At 48.2% G+C, this 20,588-nt stretch overlaps 1 protein-coding gene across 1 annotated transcript; it reads left to right on the top strand.

Annotated features, from left to right (window-relative positions):
* The first annotated feature begins 5,643 nt into the window (after positions 1-5,643).
* On the top strand, positions 5,644-7,436 carry Eif1 (eukaryotic translation initiation factor 1). The gene is made up of 4 exons (XM_075990760.1): positions 5,644-5,828; positions 6,411-6,574; positions 6,824-6,925; positions 7,212-7,436. Exons 1-4 carry the CDS (start codon positions 5,798-5,800, stop codon positions 7,254-7,256), a joined length of 342 nt encoding a protein of 113 aa, XP_075846875.1. The 5' UTR covers positions 5,644-5,797; the 3' UTR covers positions 7,257-7,436.
* The last annotated feature ends 13,152 nt before the right edge of the window (positions 7,437-20,588 follow it).

The following is a 20,588-nucleotide window of genomic DNA, read 5'->3' as shown; positions in this document are numbered from 1 at the left end:
TACCAGGGAAGAGGCAGGACCAGATATCTGACCTGTATATGTTACAATAATGCACTTACAGGGCATTAATTTGTGCCCTGCTGCCCCTGTTTTGAACCTTTTAACTGCTTTGAACCAAGGCCTTTGTGTTTTTGTTTAATGGGGTGGCTAGCAAATTATGTAGCTAGTCCAAAACACAGGTAATCACAGTGCAGCATGATAAATACCATTATGCCAGGCATGATGACACATGCTTATAATCCCAGCACTTTCCAAGTAGACACAGGAGAATCGGGAGTTCAAGGCCGGCCTTTACATAGCGAGTTCAAGACCAGCCTAGTTTACGTGAGACCTTGTAAATAATTCTCAAATTGAGGACATGCAGACAATCTTCTCAGCGCCAGGGCATCCCAGGTGAGTCTGGAAGGATGCCTGGAAGATGTCAAATGCAGAAGAGGGAGGACCGACCACATTCCAAGCAAGGGAGGAACAGATGCAAACACAGCTCTCATCTTAGAGGAGCTTTCTCAAGGGAGAAAGCTCCCCTAGAACTGCTGCGGTAGAGAATGTGGGGGCCGGTGATGAGCACAGGGTGAAATGTGGACCACTGACAGCCAGGAGAATTCTAAAGACACGTAAGTGTGGTTCAGGGGTGCACAGGCTGAGGGAGGGGAACCCACACATACACGCAAAGAGGGTTTAGAGAAGGCATGAGCATGAGGAGTCTGTAGGAGAAGGGTAGACTTTATTCAAGAATATGGTACCGAGACAATTGCTATGTACAAGGCGGAGGGGATTAGATCCTGGTCTCGCACAGCACAGAGAATGGAACTCTGGGTAGGTTTCTCCAGTAGAGCCACACCCTGAGTTGTAAAGGTTCCCAGGCTTGCAGGCTGGGACCTTGGGTTTTCAAACTTGGATGAACGGTATTGAGATGCACATGAGTTATAGCACTCCCTTTTCTGATACCAAGGGAGCTAAATTATTTCATCTAAATTTGGTTTAGTGCCTTTGCTCCATAGTACATCCTATATTCAAGCATTTGGGAAATGGAGGCAAAGAATCAGGAGTTGAGCTGGGCAGTGGTGGTGGTGCACGCCTTTAATCCCAGCACTGGGGAGGCAGAGATAGGCGGATCTCTGTGAGTTTGAGGCCAGCCTGGTCTACAAGAGCTAGTTCCAGGATAGGCACCAAAGCTACAGAGAAACCTTGTCATGAAAAAAAAAAACAAACAAACAAACAAACAAAAAAAAGAATCAGGAGTTAAGAGCTAATCAAGGCTGTATGATAGCCTGCCTCAAAAGCGAACAAGAATGAGGGTGTGCGTGCCAATCATTTAGTAAGTAGAAATCAAAAACAAACTTTAGGGTTTCTGGAGAGGTGGCACAGAAGGTAGGAGCACTTGCTGTTCTTGCAGAGGACCCAGATTCCATTCCTAGCACCCACGTGGTGGCTCACAACTGTCTGTAACTCCAGTTCAGGGAATCTTCTGGCCTCTGCAGGCGTCAAGCACATACATGCAGGCAAATATATATTTTTTTAAATTTCTTACCTTTATTTTTATGTATATGGGTGTTTTGCCTATATGTCTGCACACCACATGCATACAGTGCAGGCCAGAACATCAGAAGACCACTGTGAGCCACCATGTGGGGTCTGGGACTAGAACTTGGGGTCTCCGAAACAACAGCCAGTGAGTGCTCTTAAGCACCGAGCCATCTCTCCAGACCCCCAAACAAGTACATCTCTAAAAAAACAGACGAATTCAGGACTAGAACTGCAGCTGAGTCATCTCTCCAGACCCCCAAACAAGTACATCCCTAAAAAAACAAAAACAGACGAATTCAGGACTAGAACTGCAGCTGAGTCATCTCTCCAGACCCCCAAGCAAGTACATCTCTAAAAAAACAAAAACAGACGAATTCAGGACTAGAGCTGCAGCTGAGTCATCTCTCCAGACCCCCAAGCAAGTACATCTCTAAAAAAACAAAAACAAAGGAATTCAGGACTAGAACTGCAGTTCTGTACAGCACTTGCCTCGCATGTACAGGATCTGAGGCTCAATCCCCAGTCCTGCAAGATAAATCCTTTCAAATCCACCCAACCTCTCCTCCCTCGGGGATGTTCTGTTTGGTGAGCTCCCTTCCTCAGTCCATAGCGGATTCTTTCCCACCAGGCCAAGATGCCACCTCCTCACAGGCCTCGACTAAAGGCCCCATCTGAAGAAGCCTGGACCTCTGTCACTCTGTCACATCAACCCATTTCTCCCTGTCCCCGCCCCAGTACCTCTCACAATCCGTTCTTATCTCATTCTGTATTTTTTGTCGGTCCCACTTGCCCTTACCTTTAAGACACTGAAACTGATGAGGCAGTGAGACTGAGCACAAACTGACAGTTCATGGGGCCAGCACACAGTTCGTTGTTTTGGTTTGTTTGGTTTGGTTTTAAGAGATAGTGGCCGGGCGGTGGTGGCGCACTACTTTAATCCCAGCCTCGGGAGGCAGAGGCAGGTGGATCTCTGTGAGTTCGAGGCCAGCCTGGTCTACAAGAGCTAGTTCCAGGGCAGGCGCCAAAGCTACAGAGAAACCCTGTCTCGAAAAGAGAGAGAGAGAGAGAGAGAGAGAGAGAGAGAGAGAGAGAGAGAGAGAGAGAGAAAGAGAAAGAGAGAGAGAGAGAGATAGTGTTCTCTATGTAACAAACAGCTCTGGCTGTCCTGGGACTCACTTTGAAGAGCAGGCTGACCTTGATCACACAGAGATCCGCCTGCCTCTTCCTCACTGGTGCTGGGATTAAAGGCGTGCGCCACCCACACCCAGCAGTTTTTCATTGTGTAGATCTGGTGGAGATCAAACTCACAGGGATCTGCCTGCCTCTGCCTCACAAGTGCTAGATCTAAGGTGTGCACCAATATTCTTGGCCCAATTTTCTGGGTTTTTTGTTTGTTTGGTAGGTTGGTTTGGGGTTTTGTTTTGTTTTTTGTTTGTTTGTTTTCTATAGAGGGTTTCTCTGTGTAGCTTTAGAGCCTGTCCTGGGACTCACTCTGTAGACCAGGCTGGCCTCAAACTCACAGAGATCTTCCCAAGTGCTAGGATCAAAGGCGTGCTCCACCACTGCCTGACTTTTTGAGTTTAGAGGCAGAAAATCCTATAGCAGTCTAGCCTTGAACTCATTTGACCTTGAATTCTTTCCTCTTACTTCCTTCTCTCAACACCTGGGACGACAAGGGTGACCACCAGGTGAGCCAGTTGTCAAATACACATGTATATTCGAGACAGGGTTTTTCTGTGTAGCCCTGGCTGTCCTGGAATTCATTATGTAGACCAGGCTGGCCTCAAATGCAGAGATCCACCTGCCTCTGCCTCCTGAGTGCATGTGCTACTGCCACCCAGCAGTAGGCAATATTTTTAAGTTAAGAATTTGATGTAAACATCTACCTTTGGGGGCTGAAGAGATGGCTCAGTGGTTAAGAGCATTGCCTGCTCTTCCAAAGGTCCTGAGTTCAATTCCCGACAACCACATAGTGGCTCACAACACAACCATCTGTAATGAGGTCTGGTGTCCTCTTCTGGCCTACAGACATACACACAGACAGAATATTGGATACATAATAAGTAAAAAAAAAAATCTAAGCCGGGCAGTGGTGGCGCACGCCTTTAATCCCAGCACTCGGGAGGCAGAGGCAGGCGGATCTCTGTGAGTTCGAGACCAGCCTGGTCTACAAGAGCTAGTTCCAAGACAGGCTCCAAAACCACAGAAAAACCCTGTCTCGAAAAAAACAAAAAAAAATCTACCTTTGGGGTAGTATTTGAACAGATTCTGGCACAGTAGTTGGCAGCCACTGCAGGCAGCTTCAAGCTCTCATTTTAGCCCCGACAAACCCAGTTACATCACACTTGGCTGTCTGTTCTTTTATCTCATCTTCCTGGTGTTAAGGTCCTGGAGAGTCCCGCAAAAGAGCACCATCCACGTAGGCAATCAGCAAGAGAGTTTTATTATTCCAGCACGCTGGTGTGTCACACACAGAAACAAGATGGCAAAAGACCTCTAGGAGGAGAAAGAGGCTTCCTTTAAGTCTCACTAAGGAGAGTGCCTAAGGAAGTTAGGTCATTTCAACTACAATTGGCTTAAACAGGTGGCAATCCTATTATGTTCTAACTGGCTAGGGTTAGTTAGGGGGCTGGGGTGGGCTATAGTCCTCTGTTTGGGGACAGGCCTGGACAAGTCCTAGATCCTGATCTTATTTGGTCTTTACCTTGAGATACCATGGGGTTGGCCCTAGTTCAGTGTATGTGCAATTTCCCCGTAACCCTACAAAGTGGATGAAGGTAAATTGTCCTTTGTTCACTGCATTCTCCCGGGACCGTTTGCCTCAAGGGTGGAAGGAGATCTGGTGAGAGCTGAGGAGGGCCTCTCTCTCACCTGGCTCCTCAGGGTGTCTGGATCTTCCACTCAGTACTCGCCCCTGTCACAAAGAGCCTTTCAATAAACAGAGATGGACTGTAGCCCGGTGGTAGAACGCATGTCTAGCTCGCTCTAGGTTCCTTCCCAAGAACTGCAGAAAACTTAATTTCTAAAATAAACTGAAAGGTTAACTAGCCGGGCGGTGGTGACACACTCCCTTAATCCCAGCACTCTGGAAGCAGAGGCTAGCGGATCTCTTGGGGAGCCTGGTCTATAGACCGTGTCCCAGGACAGCCAGGGTTACATAGTGAAACCCTGTCTCAAAAAAAAAAAAAAAAAAAGGTTAACTGCTTTAAAAAAAAACAACAACAAAACAACTCACCGAAGCTCTCGAAAGGCTTTACCTGAAGCACAGGCGTGCAGGACAAAGGGCATCCTCTGATGCCTGAATTTTTCTGGGGTTCCCACCCCCACCTCGGGAACGACTTCCATCCTTAGAATTGATCTAAGTAACAACTTTAGGTTACCAGGGTTTTTTTTGTTTTTTGTTTTGTTTTGTTTTGTTTTTTTGGTTTTTGAGACAGGGTTTCTCTGTGGCTTTGGAGCCTGTCCTGGAACTAGCTCTGTAGACCAGGCTGGTCTCGAACTCCCAGAGATCCGCCTGCCTCTGCCTCCCGAGTACTGGGATTAAAGGCGTGCGCCACCATCGCCCGGCTAGGTTACCAGTTTTAAAACATCCTAAACCAAATGATATTCTGTAAGGTTCAGGTTTTGATTATTTTATGTCGATTAAAAGGCTAAACCAGTGAATGAGTGGGGAGAAGGGTGGGTTAATGGGTGGCTATGACATAGCCGAGAGCTGTCGAATTTGGGAGGATCAGCCTATAATTCATCCCCTAAAGAACGCCAAAGACCCCGTAGTAGCAGCATCACCCCCAACAGGGTCAAGATGAAACGTGCCAGAGGCGCAGGCGCACTCGAAGCCTCCGCCAGTTTCTCGGCTGGCCAACTACCACCCACAACACTGCGCAAGCGCACAGGCGGACCAAGCTTTCCCTCCCCCCCCCCTCGCCCCTCCCTGAAACAACAGGACACCCTCTCCCAGCCAAACCCAGTGCGCAAGCGCCGCGCCTTGACTCCGCCCCCCGACCAATAGGAAGCCACGGCGTACGGGCACCGGGGCGCTTGACGCCCTGGGTGGGGCCGGGACGTGGGGGCAGCGCGCTGGCGTCACAGGGGCGGCTATATAAGTGAATACAGGCGCCGCCCCTCCGCCCCAGTCACTGAGCCGCCGCCGAGGACTCAGCTGCCTCCCCCTCGAGTCCCCTCGCTTCCCGACGCTCCGTCCCCCCCGCCCGCCTTCTCCCGCAGCCGCCTTCCGCAGGCCGTTTCCACCGAGGAAAAGGAATCGTATCGTATGTCCGCTATTCAGAACCTCCACTCTTTCGGTAAGCCCGGGGAAGGTCGTGGGCACGGGTGGGGGTGGCGGGAACTCGGTGAAACCGCTGAGCGCGGCGGAGCCTAAGTTAGCTTAGAGCCGAAGGGACGGTGGGACGGGTGGCGGTGGGCTCGAGACCTGCGCCTGGGTGCCCGGAAGGAACGGGTGGGAGGTCAGCCCTTGGGCGGGCCCGACGTCTCTGATGGCGCATTTACTAATGGCTCCTGCCTCTCTGCGGGCCACACCCGCCCTCTCCGCCACCCCTGCGTCACGTCCCCTACGTCACCGTCGTTGTCAAGAGCGGGGAGGGGAGGCCCCGCCTCGGGCTCCTGGCTTCCGGTTGGTTGCATCAGCCGGGTGGGGCACTGCTTGCCGCTAGGGCTCTTTGGCACGTGATCAGCTGCGGAGGGAGGGCGGACCTAGGGCAGAAGGCCCATACTTTCTGCAGCTCTAGGACGGGGCCGACCTGGGAGGGACAAGAAAGGACGCTTCTGGAGCCCAGGTGGTTTCAGTACTGGTATCTGCACGGCCAGGAAGATCAGTAGGAGAGGGCCACGCACGGTCTTTGAACACTTTTATTATTTCTTCCCAGACCCCTTTGCTGATGCAAGTAAGGGTGATGACCTGCTTCCTGCTGGCACTGAGGATTATATCCATATAAGAATTCAACAGAGAAACGGTAGGAAGACCCTTACCACTGTCCAAGGGATCGCTGATGATTACGATAAAAAGAAACTAGTGAAGGCGTTTAAGAAGGTAGGTCCTAGCCGGGCGGTAGTGATGCACGCCTTTAATCCTAGCATTTGGGAGGGAAAGGCAGGCAGATCTGAGTTCGAGGCTAGCCAAGGCTTTGCAAAGAAACCCTGTCTCGAACCAAAAATGGAAAAGGGGTGTCTGCTGTAGAAAGAGCACGATTTGCTGTCTACAAGGCGAGAGGATGCAAACTGAAAGGGATCAAGTGCTGTTGTTGTTTAGCCTCATGTTCTTCACCTTTTGTGATTACAGAAATTTGCCTGCAATGGTACTGTAATTGAGCATCCAGAATATGGAGAAGTAATTCAGCTACAGGGTGACCAGCGCAAGAACATATGCCAGTTCCTAATAGAGGTGAGTTCATTCCTGCCTCAGTGCTCAGCCTTTCCAAGGTGTGGGATTTCTACGTTCTGTCATCTTAACCTCGGGCTTTTAGATCTCCTATTCAGACTCATTAGTTGCTGGTCTGGGGGAGGGGGGCAGTCAGGAGGGTGTGTCCTCAGTTGACCAGGTGTTTGCTAGGTGTATCCTCCTTGTTTGGGATCCTTTCTTGTGGTGTAATAGTGGGAAAGCCGGTGGTTGGTGTCATTCACAGACTTAAAACTCCTGTTTTAAAATTGTTGTCTCTTTCTCTTTGCAGATTGGACTGGCTAAGGACGATCAGCTGAAGGTTCATGGGTTTTAAGTGCTTGTGACTCTGAAGCTTAAGTGAGGATTTCCTTGCAATGAGTAGAATTTCCCTCCTGTCCCTTGTCACAAGTTTAAAAACCTCACAGCTTGTATAATGTAACCATTTGGGGTCCGCTTTTAACTTGGACTAGTGTAACTCCTTCATGCAATAAACTGAAAAGAGCCATGCTGTCTAGTCTGGAAGTCCCTCATTTAAACAGGTCAAGCAGTAGCCCCGGCAGTGTCCAGCCTGAAACAAAGCAATAACTATGTTTCAGCCAAGCCCAGAGCCCCAAGATCATAGGCTATGTCTGCCCAGAAGCTCCTTGGCTCTACCCCTACAGAATCCCCTGCCCTAGGAGAATGTCACCACTTGAACAGCCCAGGTGAACAAGAGAATGGGTAACACCACAGTAGCTATGCCACTAGAGGGACTCTCTAGTAAGAGCCCCTGATGTCTGACCAGGTAGGCAGAATTCAGAAATGGCCATCTTTCCCCAGGGGTCATGGACATGTGGCTTGTCACCAGGGTAATATTTTTAGCCAGGCATATCGCAAGGGATGTTGGAAGAACTGAAGGGTGGGGCCAGCCTCGTATCAATTAAACTTATGACAAGGGAACAGATACCAAACTGATGCCATCGGTCATGTGGCTAGCTGTATGTTTCAACTCAGTGGTAGCAGCTACCCAGTGCCATGTGAAGGAACAAACTGGTTTTTTGGTTTTCTTTTCCCTTACAGTTTTAATGTTATGTAATGTATTTAAACCCTTATTTAAATAAAACTTGTTTTCAGAAATACCTGATGTCCAGACTATTTCATGTTGAGTTGAGTTTATATGCAGGAAAGAATCACAAAGTTGGAAAGCATTTAACCAAAGGTGTTCCCATTTATCGATCTCATGGGAAAAAGTGTTCTGTATGTAGGAGACAGGTACTTCAGGCAGCTGGAGCGATCATTTGGGCTATCTTAGCTTAGGGAGGGGACTTGTGCTGGAACATTTTGGGTTTCACAAATGGCCTTGGCTCAAGGGCTTTCAGGTTCTTTAGAGACCTCCCTATATTTCCTTCACTGGCTTGGAATCCCTATGCTGGTGAAGGTGTTATTTTGGGAGGCCACTCCTAAGGAAACACTTTGAGAATTGACGTTACAGAAAAGGGACAGCATTTCCAGGCAGGATCTTTTCCTAGGCATTTTGTGTAGGTAAAGGCACAAGTAAGGTGAATGGAATCAGATTCAGAAGAATCTTGAGCTCAGCTAAGGTCTTTGCTAAAACAAGATCCCACCAAAAACATCTGGTACAGGTATGGTGGCACTTACTTAAAAGAGCTAAAGGACTATTTTAGGGAAAGACAAACATCTGGTAGAGTGGAATGATGACAGAATTCCCACTTGTGGGTGATGTGAACCAGGACCTTTACTGAGTTGTACTTGAAGCTATTACAGCGTTGTAGAGAATTTATTCCTGGGGTAGAAAGAATTGGCTCTCAAAGGTTGCCTCTTTATATACCCCTGCATGGCATACAGGATACTTGAGAAAAATGGGTGTCCTGGGCCAGCATTGTATGAGTATGTTCCTGCCTTGTCCATACTTAGATGGTGAAGTCCCTTGGTGTGTCCTGTGCTGTGGTGGGAACTACAGAACGTGGGCATGATGAGGAAGGGAAAGCTTGGCCAAGAGGCCGTGGATCTCGGGACTCAGATGTCCCCAACTCCCATCTCAGGAAGGAAGGCTTCCTAAAAGGTGAGTTGGCAAAACTGAAACAAACAAGTTGGACTCTGACCATGCGGCCCTCACGAAAACATTTTCTGAGTTAACTATGAACTGGTACTCCTTATGTAAACCAGACTGACCTCAAACACAGATCCTACCCAACTGCCTTCTGAGTGATGGGACTGAGGTATGTGCCACCACACTTGGCTGACATCAGCTCTGGAAATGCTGACGAGATGTGTCAGGTTCTCAGTCTTGTTATTTTGTTGAAAATGCAAAGTGGTGTTCTAGCACATGAAAAAGCATAAATCCAAATATTAGCTGCTGGTCCATTGCTTAGATGCTTGAAATGAAAACCAGACTTGGTGACACACACTTGTGACCTCCACTTCTCGGGCTGAGGCAAGGAGGGATCACAAGTTCAAGGCCTGCAGGGGCTCTAAAGTAACTGCAAAACTTAACAAAGGACTGAAACTACAGAGTAGTGATAGAGCACTTGCCTAGCATTCCTGAAGCCCAAGTTTCAATACCCAGCCACAAAAAGAAAAAATTGCACAGGAATCCACAAAAATGACTAAAACCTAATTCAAACAGATTCATAACAGATCAAAGGCCCTAATCCAGGAACTGAGCTGACCATCTGCTTGTTCATCTGTCTCAGCAGTGTCCCCTTGTGGCATTAGTATAAAATACAGCTTATACACAAGCCTTTTGTCACTGAAGATTTTTAAGGTTATTTATGTAGGAGTGCTCTCTCTGCACATTCACCTTTATGCCAGAAGAGGGCATCAGACCCCACTAGGAATGGTTGTGAGCCATCATGTGGTTGCTGGGAATTGAACTCCATCAGGCACTCAGGAAGAGCAACCAGTGCTTTTAACCACCGAGCCATCTCTTCTACCCACTGAGATTGTTTTCAATGGATTTCTGTGTTGCTCGGGCTAGCCTTGATGGAATTCCTAGGTTCCAGGGGTCCTGTTGAATTGGAATTGGGACCACACGTGCAGGTCACAAAGTTCTCTTGATCATTTTTAACCAAGAGATACATATAGGGGCTGGAGAGATGGCTCAGCGGTTAAGAGCACTGGCTGTTCTTCCAGAGGTCCTGAGTTCAATTCCCAGCAACCACATGGTGGGCTCACAACCATCTGTGATGAGATCTGGTGCCCTCTTCTGGCCTGCAGGCCGAACACCGTAAACATAATAAATCTTTTTTAAAAATTACGTATAACCTCAAATTTTAGTTCATAAAATAAGGTTTTAATTATACTTTTAAAAAAAATTGGTTGGTTTTGGTTTTTAAGACAGGGTTTCTTTGTAGCATTAGAGCCTGTCCTAGAACTTGCTCTGTAGACCAGGCTGGCCTCGAACTCACAGAGATCTACCTACCTCTGCTTCTGGAGTGCTGGGATTAAAGGGAAGCACACCACATCAAGTTTCTGTTTAGCCCTGGTGGTGGCGCATGCCTTTAAACCCAGCTCTTGGGAGGCAGAGGCAGGTGGATCTCTGAGTTCGAGGCCAGCCTCCTGGTCTACAAGAGCTAATTCCAGAACAGGCTCCAAAGCAACACAGAGAAACCCTGTCTCAAAAACTGCTTTGACCTAGAGCAGAATATAGCTGGAAGAGCTATGTAGAGAGAGTAGGCAGAGTCAAAGAGATGCCATGTAGTTGCTAAAGGTGCCCACAGCTTCGTGGTGATACACTGATTAATAAAAATGGGCTAATTTAAGATATGAGTTAGGTAGTAATATGCCTAAGCCATTGGCCAAGCAGTGTTGTAATTAATATAGTTTTTGTGTCTGGGTGGTCAGGAAATGGACGTGTAGTCTCTGCTTACAGAGGCCATTAAAAAAAAAAAAAGACCAGCACTGTGTAAAACTAAGGATAGTGGGGCACATGCTTAATCCCAGGACTTGAGAGATACAGCCTACAGCCAAGAGAAACAGCAGTTCAAGGTGAGCCTGGGATGCATGAGACTCCATCTTAAAAATAACATTAGGGGCTGAGAGATGGCTCACCAGTTAAGAGCGCTGGCTGCTATTTCAGAAGACCTGGGTTCCAGTCCCACTAACAAGCATCTTTATTAGCTCCAGAGGATCTGAAGCCAACTTCTGGCCTCAGGGGCACTGCATACACATGGCACACAAGCATAATGCAGGCAAAACAACCATATACGTGAAAATGAATAAACAATAGCACGTGTGCTGGGGGTATAGCTCAGTGGTAGCGTGCTTACCCAGCATACATAAGGCCAACGATTCCAGACCCTGGGCTTAATTCTCAATAGCATTCCACCATCAAAGAGAGTGTGTATCGGGCAAGAGGACCTCACAATGTGGCCAGAGCCCCCCAAAGCTTCACTGACTTCCCTTCTCTACAGATACTGTTGCCAAGCCGTCGCCTAGGCACGCAGGCCAGATCCCAGAAGCTTGCATTGTCTTTAATCATCGTTCCTTATGGTTAATTTGTGCCCATTATGCACGGTTGGCTAAAAATAGGAAGAGGTTGAAAAATAATTTAACATGGGGCCTAAACGTGACAGCCCCTGTGTGTCGAGCCATTGATTCTCACTCCGTTTCTGTGAGATGAGCGGGAGCAAGCCGGAGGGACGGCTGTACGAAGGCCCGATGACGTAGGTCGCTTCACCTTGGAGATAGCACGACAGCGCCGCTCAGTCTCACCCTGAGCCTGTTAGACCTGCAGACTTTCAAGCCCCACCCAGCGCTATGAATCAATTTTTATCTCATCAACTCTTATTTAATAAGGCTTGCAACACCTGTTTAGACCTCACCATTAGCGGACCACCTGTCGTGATCTACAAACATTTTTTTTTTAAGGTACTAGTTGGGTACAGTGATACACATCTGTCCCAGCTACTCAGGAGGCAAGGCCAACAGAGGAGTTAGGGCCATCTTGAGCAACACAGTAGGACCCTGTCTCTAAAATCTTTTGAGACAGGGTTTCTCTGTGCAGCCATAGAGATTCTGGCTGTCCTAGAATCTACCTGCCTCCGCCTCCAAAGTGCTGAGATTAAAGGTGTGCGCCACTACTGCCTGGCTTTTAGTGGATTTTTTAAATCGCTCTCACTTTTCAGGTTTTCTATACAGGTACCTTCCACTGTAGTTCTTTAGATCTGCAGTGAAATGAAAGCAATGAGCAAGAACTAAATGCGGGGCTGGAGAGACGGCTCTTCAAGAGGTGCTAAGTTCAATTGCCAGCAACCACGTGGTGCTTCACGAGCATCTGTAATGAGATTTGGTGCCCTCTTCTGGTGTGCAAGTGTACACGCAGGCAGAACACTGTATACATGATAATAAATACATCTTCAAAAAAAAAAAAAAAACCCTAAATGTGGATTGGATGATTGTCTAGATGAAAGGCATGCCAGAAACTTGACCAGAATTACTAGGGGTGACCCCGCCAACCATCACACCTCCATCAATCTCCACTGAGGTCCTAGAACTGAGTGTAGTGGCTCATTCATGTAACCCTGCCACGCAGAAGGCTGAGGCAGGATTGTCAAGTGTTCGAGGACACCCTGGGTTACAGAGTGAAGACCTGTCTCAAAAATTTTTAAAACGAGGGTTGAGGTTGTGGTTCAGCTGGGTGAGTGTTTGCCCAGCATGTGTAAAATTCTGGGCCAGTCCCCAGCATCATAGACGCCAAGTGTGGTGGTGCCTATCCGTCCCCAGCCCTCAAGAGGTGGAGGTGGGACAAGCAGAACGTTCAAGGTCATCCTTGACTAAATGATAGGCTGGGGAAGTGGCTCGCTCAGTAAAATGTCTACCATACAAACATGAAGACCTGAGTTCAAATCCCCAGTACTCCTATAAATCTGGGCATAGCATATGTAATCCCAGTCCTGGGGGATGGCTGGCCAGTCTAGCAGAATCAGTGAGCTCCAGTTTCAGTGAGAAACCCTGTCTCAAACAATGAGGTGGTGATCTGGAGATCAGCTGAGGTTAAATACTCAGTATCTACCTCTGGTCTCTATACACACACATATAAATGCACCACTTATATGCAACACACGCACACAGTCTCCAGCGTCAAGTATAATCCCAGCACTAAGAAACTAGACTAAGAAAGTCAACAATTTGAAGCTAGCCCAGCATTGTGGTGCACACCTTTAATTCCAGTGCTAGGGAGGCAGAGGCAGGCGGATCTCTGTGAGTTCAAGGCCAGCCTGATCTACGGAGCGAGTTCCAGGATAGGCTCCAAAGCTACAGAGAAACTCTGTCTCAAAAAAACAACAACCAAAATTCATATACATAAAGTAGAACAAATAAGTTAAAGATAAAAATAAATTTTAAACATTTTATAAAAGATTCCTGAGTCGAAGTCAAATAATTTCGTTGCCTACAAGACAGACCTTGGTGTGATTTGCTAACTCCCTGTCCCCTCAAGTTCTAGTGGAGGGTGACACAATACGGACGCAAATGAATAGTAAAGATGTTATCGTTTCATTGAAGTTGAGCAATTTTGAGCTCAGGGAATCGGCAGCTTCTGCAGAAAGCAAATCTCCTTTGTGACTATGGGGTAGACAATGCCACCCCTCATGTGCTCTGCACACACAGCCCTGAGAAACTGGCCAAAGAGGAAGGGCTGCGGCTCTGCATTCTTTTGTTTGTTTGTTTTAATGTTTATTTATTTATTATGTATACAATATTCTGTCTGTGTGTATGCCTGCAGGCCAGAAGAGGACATCAGACCCCATTACAGATGGTTGTGAGCCACCATGTGGTTGCTGGGAATTGAACTCAGGACCTTTGGAAGAGCAAGCAATGCTCCTAACCTCTGAGCCATCTCTCCAGCCCCCTGTTTTTTGTTTTTTTGAGACAGGGTTTTTCCATAGCTTTGCAGCCTGTCCTGGAACTCACTCTGTAGACCAGGCTGGCCTCGAACTCACAGAGATCCACCTGCCTCTGTCTCCTGAGTACTGAGATTAAAGGTGTGCGCCATCATTGCCCAGTCTTTCTTGCCACCCTCAGCCAGCACACTCAAAGACGCGTAGGCCCAAGGTAGACGGCCTCCTTCTTCTCAGAGCAGTCTCGCTTCTTACTGGACCTCAGTTCCCTCACCCGTAACTCAGGCCCCAGGATCACCTTCCTCAGGGGACTGTGGTATGGGTTAGACAATACAACGCCTTCAAGTGCTCATGCCTGCCACCAAACGTCTCTACGGCTCGGTTGCCATTACTGTGGGAATGGAAAGGTAGGAAATTGTTAGTCACCAAAAGCCTGGCATGGAGGAGAGGAGCAAGGTCCTAATGGGGGGTGGGGGGCTTCCCTGAGGAGTTTCCATCCACCATCCATGATCTATAGACTCCCATCACACGTCGCCTCTCTGAGGGGAAGGAACAGAGGCCCCCATCAACCCTGCATCCCGAGAGGCAGCACAGTGCTGTTAAACCAGGAGTGGTGGTAGCACAGCCTGTAATCCTGGCTGGAGTTCAAGGCCATCCTCAGATACAAACCAGTTCAAAGCCAGCCTGGACTGCAGGGGAAGCTAATAATAATAACAACAACAACGTTGAATAAATAGGAGAGTAGATAAATGACAGTCAAGGCACACAGCCTCTAAGCAGCAGGAAAGTCTGAGGCGAAGGGTACTGAAGAGAAGCTGACCTTGAACAGGGTGATACACTGCTCAGAGACAAGGAAAGAAGAGAACAGAAAGTGGGCTCAGGCAACTGCACCGCAGCGCTGTCAGCTGACCTTGGGAGTGAAGAGGAGCCGATTCACGTCGGTTGCCAGGCAACAATCCAGTGGAAGATAATTTGCAGTCGAATATAATGGCTACTTCTGGAATTTTCTCTGGCTGCATTTTACAGGGAGAGAGAGAGAGAGACAGGAGCTGAAGAAGGGATGGTGGTGGCCTCTGCCAGGAAGTGAAAAACAGGCTGTCGGGTTCTGAACAGGGCAGAAGCAGCAACCCAAGCGCGCACCCCTATAGCTGAAATGATAGGCCCGTTGACTAAACAGACAGTAGAGAAGCCAGCAGGCTGAGAGGTGGAGGAACCAGAGATCACAGCAGAGGTTGACTAGGCAGGAGTTGGGTTTCTAGGGAGGACATGGGACACAGGGCTGAGAGCCAAGAGAGGCAGCCACTCGTGAGCTCCGGGAAGACCTGGGTTCGCAGCTCAGCTCCCTTGCCTCTTGCCTGTGGGAACTAAACCTGGCAAAGCCTCTCACTTCCTCATCCATGTCTGAACTGCTCTGAGACAAGACTCAGCCACACAGGGGCTTCCCAGTTAATCTTCCCATTTAAGGCACTAAAATTATTTTCTTTGAGGAAAGGTCTCATTATACAGACCAGTCTGGCCTAGAACCCATAGAGGTTTATCTTCCTCTGCCTCCTGAGGGCTAGAAAAAAAGGTGTGTGCCACCATGCCTGCCCTAATTGTTTTTATTAGTATATATTAATTATGCATAATAAAAGATTTTGTTATGACTTTTTTTTTTAATGATGAGTGAGGGTTTGAAACAGGATTTCTCTGTGTAGCCCTGGCTGTCGTGAAACTCACTCTGTAGACCAGGCTGGCCTCAAAATCACGGAGATCCTTGCTATGGAATAATCTTTTTGTACATCATGACGAGTCATTTTGGTTTAATAAAGAGCTGGCGGGTCAAGAGCTAGGCAGGATTTCAAGGCACAGAGGATGCTGGGAAGAAAGGCGGGGTCAAGAGGAGTCACCAGCCAGAAATGGAGGAAGAAAGAAAGCAACGTGGGCAGAGTAAAAGTAATAAAGACGCGAAGCAGAAAGTGATTTTAAAATGGGTTCATTTAAGTTCTAAGAGCTAGTGGGACAAGCCTAAGCTAAGGCCAAGCTTTCATAATTAATATAAGTCTCCACGTCATGGTTTGGGAACTGGTTGGCGGGATGGAAAACATCCACCTATAGATCCACCTGCCTCTGCCTCCCCAGTGCTGGGATTAAAGATGTGGGCCACCACCACCTATCACCATTATGGCACTTTCCTTCTTTCTTTTTTTCATATTATTCATTTTTCTCTCATATATTACCTCCCCACCACAGTTTCCCTTCCCTCCTCTCTTCCCTCCCCCTCCCCCACACCTCCATGGTATTTTCATAATGTATATATTTTGATAATATTCACATACCCCTTATTTTCTCATTCCCTCTCTAGCTCCCACTGACCATCTTCCTCTTCCCAATCAGCCCCCACTTCGACTTTTCTTTCCTTTTCCAGGGGAAGATGTGGCGAGGGACACACGACTGAATGAATGTCATTCGTGTAGTTTACAGCCAAATGGGTCCCTTCCTCCTCCACCAGGTAACAACTTCATAGTAAATCCTCAGGGAGGGATGAGACCCCAGGAACACCTTCCCCAAACATTTATTTTAAAACTTTTGCGTATGTGTGTGAGTGTGCAAGAAAGCCAAAAGAGGACTTCAGAGCCTCTGAAACTGGAGCTACAGGCAGTTGTGAGAGCCCCAGTGTGGGTACTAGGAGTCAAACTGAGTTTTCTGTACTGAAGAAATCAAAAAGGCCCCTTGACAGTGGCACATGTCTTTAATCCTTAACAGCACTTGGGAGGCAGAAGCGGGCACTGTGAATTAGAGACAGACAGAGCTACACAGTGAGACACTGTCTAAAAAACAAAAACAAAGCAGAAAACCAAGACCAGAACAAAACAAAAAAAGAAGACAGGATCTTGCCAAGTAGCTCAGGCTGGCCTCAAACTCTCATTCCTTGCACCTCAGACTCCCGAGAGCCGTGATCGCCTGTGTAGACCACTGCACCTGGCACTTACGCTGAGTTAGATTTCATAATTGGCCTAAAGATGCATTAAAGTATACACCAAATCTGGACGTGGAGGAGCCCACCTTTAATCCCAGCACTTCAGGAGTAGAAAAGAAGGATCAGGAGTTCAAGGCCATTCTCCTCTAAGTAGAGAGGCTGCCTCACAGGATGGGGGTGGTGGCGCAGGCCTTTAACACCAGCACTCAGAAAGTAGACACCCGTGGATCTCCGTGAGTTTGAGGCCAACCTGGTCTACATACCAAGTTCTTGGACAGCCTGGTCTACACAGTGAGACAGACCCTCTCTGAAGAAAAACAAAGAGTCTGGGTCTAGAGAGATGACTCAGTAGTTAAGAGAGTGCTGTCAGCTGACCTTGGGAGTGAAGAGGAGCTGATTCACGTCGGTTGCCAGGCAACAATCCAGTGGAAGATAATTTGCTCTTCAGAGGGCCCAGGCTTGATTCCCAGCAGCCACATGACAGCTCACAAGTGTCTGTAACTCCAACTTGAGAATGTCTGGTGCCCTGTCCCAGCCACGGCACCAGGTATACAGGTGGTGCATAGATACACACGTAGGCAAAACACTCACATACATAAAAATCAACAGATAATTGTTAAAGGTTTGTGGGGTGGTTCACTAGATAAAGACACTGGCTGGCAAGTCTGATAATCTGAATTCAATCTCTCGCACATAAAAAGAGAGGCAACTCCTGCAAGCTGCCCTCCGACTTCTCCTGCACCGTGGGCATGCATGACTGCACCTATACACACAAAAATAAATCTCAAAAATGTAGTAAAAATGTTTTTAAAGAAGAACTAGTTAAAAAAAAAGAATAAAAGAAAAATAAGGCATATGCCAGGGTGTGTTCAGGTTAAAGACAAATACTGCACCATTTTTTTTTTTTTGAGACAGGGTTTCTCTGTAGTTTTGGAGCCTGTCCTGGAACTAGCTCTGTAGACCAGGCTGGTCTTGAACTCACAGAGATCCGCCTGCCTCTACCCCCAAGTACTGGGATTAAAGGCGTGTGCCACCACCGCCCGGCATACTGCACCATTTTATGTAAGGCAATTCAGCATCCTCAGATTTGAGAAGGCAAGGATGCCAAGGACAACCGTGCATATACCACCTTGCTTCACAGGTAGGAAAACTAAGGCCTAGAATGTCCAAGTGCCCTGTCTTAAGGCCAGCTCGGGGACCTGAGCCTGGTGTTCCAAAGTGTCCTTGGCCCTTCGTTCACATAACTGCTCGCCCTGCATGTAGACCCCTGTCTGCGTGCCTGGCCTCACCCCTAGGGTCTGCAAAATCCCTAAGCAATGAAGAGCGAAGTCTTGCCTGAGAAGTACAACCTCAAAGGCCCAGGTGGCTGTTGGGGGAGAGGGAAGAGGGAGCCAGGAGAGGCTAAGGAAGGACTGGAGGTATCCATGCCTTCTCTGTGTGCAGCGGGGCCTCCTGAGCGTGGGCACGAAGGTAGTATCTCTAACTCTGCCTGAGGACCATGTCCAGGCTGCCACCCCGAGGTGCTGCCACTCCCAGGCAGAGGGTAAGATGCCCATATGGACACGAACACCTCACAGGGATCGATCGCTCTTAGTCCCATCACACCCTCCAAGCCCTAGCTGCCTGGCGAGGCTGAGTCATCGCCAACCTCTCCCTTCCCGCTATTAAGAACCGATTAGGAAGCTGAGGCATCGGCCTGCCTGACAGCGGTTTGAGCTCATCAATAATGGCTCAGGGTGTGTGGGCGAGCAGGAGCGAGCCAGGCGTTGCAGGTGATTGCAAATGGAGCCTTGCCTCTGGGGAACATTCACCCTAATGGAGTACCCTGAAAACGAGGGCTGTTGTTGTGTCCCTGGACTCTCAGCTCACCGAAGCAAGGAACTTACTGAACATATTTACTTCTTATCCAAGAGAGGAGGGCCTTGTTACCTGGACCCTCTCTAAGCTAGCGCTCCATAGTGAGAATGAATTTGGAACATTTGGGGTCTGGGTGGGTTGTTTCTGTATTTGTGGTGCTAGGAGGGTAAAACCTGGGGTTTTGTGCAGGCTGCACGAGCACTCTACTACGGATCTACATTTTCAGCCGTATTTAAAATATTTGAAAAGCCAAGAACATTTCCCATCCAGCCCGCAAGGTGGAGGTGCTTGCCGCCAAGCCTGCAGCCTGAGTTTAAGTCCCATGACTCACGGTGGAAGAGAACTGACGCCCGCAAGTTGTCCTCTGACCTCCACTCGCAAGCTCTAGCCACATGCACACATCTGGCTACTTGTAGACCAGGCTGGCCTCGAACTCACAGAGATCCGCCTGCTTCTGCCTCCCAAGTGCTGGGATTAAAGGTGTGCGCTACCACCGCTTGGCAACAACGGGTTCTGACGATTGGTTTATGAATATATTCAAAGAAGCCATTACTCTGCCTTCCACATCCCTCCCAGGAGGAGCTCCAGCCCCTCTTTATGTTCATGGAGTCAGGCTGGAGAATGCTCCCCTACATAGGTTTCGGTTTCTATATTGTGGAAGAGGGGCACACTGACACTTGGGTCCTAGGGTCCTGGCAGATAGGAACTGCATTCATTCCTGCAGAGGGTTTACCTGCTTGGCACACACGGAGTTGCCCTGCCCTAGGACCTGGAGGAAGACGCTCTAAGTGTGCGTCTGGGCCTTCTTACATTCTCCTCCACCCCTGCCCTGTGAGGCAGGTATGAACGAATCTCATTTCACAGAGAAGGCAAAGAGGGGAAAATGCAAAATGTATTCAATTTCCATGGGTGATGGGCAAAGTGCTTTATGTAATGCTCTGTCCCAAGACCCACCCTCAAGCCTTTTCCCTCACTGTTTGGAGGAGAAAACATCACAATCATTAGAAAAGGGGACAGCTGGAAAACTTTCCCTTGCTATCAGACCACAGGCCTTTGTGAGCCCTACATGTAGGACACGCGCCTGGGGAAGAGCGCTATGCCTCTCGTCTTTGAAGAGGACCCTTGCTGTGCACACTCTGAAGTGCCTACAATGACAGTCACCACCGCTGAATAGGAGACAAGCTGATGTTTATAATAATTGCCATCCCCCTAGCTGGGGGAAGAACAGCCAGGGGGCATAACCCCATCCACAGGCAGAAATCAACCTGGCTCTTTGGAAAGCTTGTAATTTCCGGTTACCATAGTAACATCAGCATCTCCATCCCCCCCAGGACGCGAGAAGAGCTGCTCTCACCCTGTCCTTTCTCCCAACCCCCTCCTCTTCCTTCCATCTCTGAGATTTTTGTGGTTCAATTAATTACTGTCAATGTCTGCGCTGGGTTTTGTAATTTTTTTATTTATTCCATCTGCTGAGTCACCGTGTCCTGCTCTGGATTAGAGTGGTTATTCACTAGAACATTTGGGCTCTGGTTGCCATGGACACGGTGCAGCCTGCATCCTTCATCACCTGTTAATTCTCAGTAAGGCTGGCTGTGAGCGTGGGTACCACTGCCCTTCTACAAGACCCAAGGGACATCAAAGCTCCCTGAGACAAGAAGAGGGGTGGCCCAATGACGCATGAACAAAATGAACAAAAGCAATTGTCTAATCTCAACTATGAAAAAATATCAAAAACAGCCTAGAGCTTGTTATAACCTTGCAAAACACACTCAGGCAGGAATTTATCAAATAAACCAAGAAATGTATCATTTTTCTCTTCTGGTACATCTTTGAAAAATGCCTTTGTTCACTAGCCATTTTAAGATGTATTTTTTGTTGCAAAAATATGAATCCTTTATGCAAATCACCTTCTACTCCTGAAAGCAAAATAGAGGAGTGTTGAAATGCAAGACCCTCGAGGAACCAGCTCTGTGTAGGGGGCTGACAAGGGGTTTGATTAAGCAGCAGACCC

The sequence above is a fragment of the Microtus pennsylvanicus genome, chromosome 11, assembly GCF_037038515.1.
Source record: "Microtus pennsylvanicus isolate mMicPen1 chromosome 11, mMicPen1.hap1, whole genome shotgun sequence".
Classification (NCBI taxonomy): domain Eukaryota; kingdom Metazoa; phylum Chordata; class Mammalia; order Rodentia; family Cricetidae; genus Microtus; species Microtus pennsylvanicus.
This window is presented reverse-complemented; position numbering and strand designations above follow the sequence as displayed.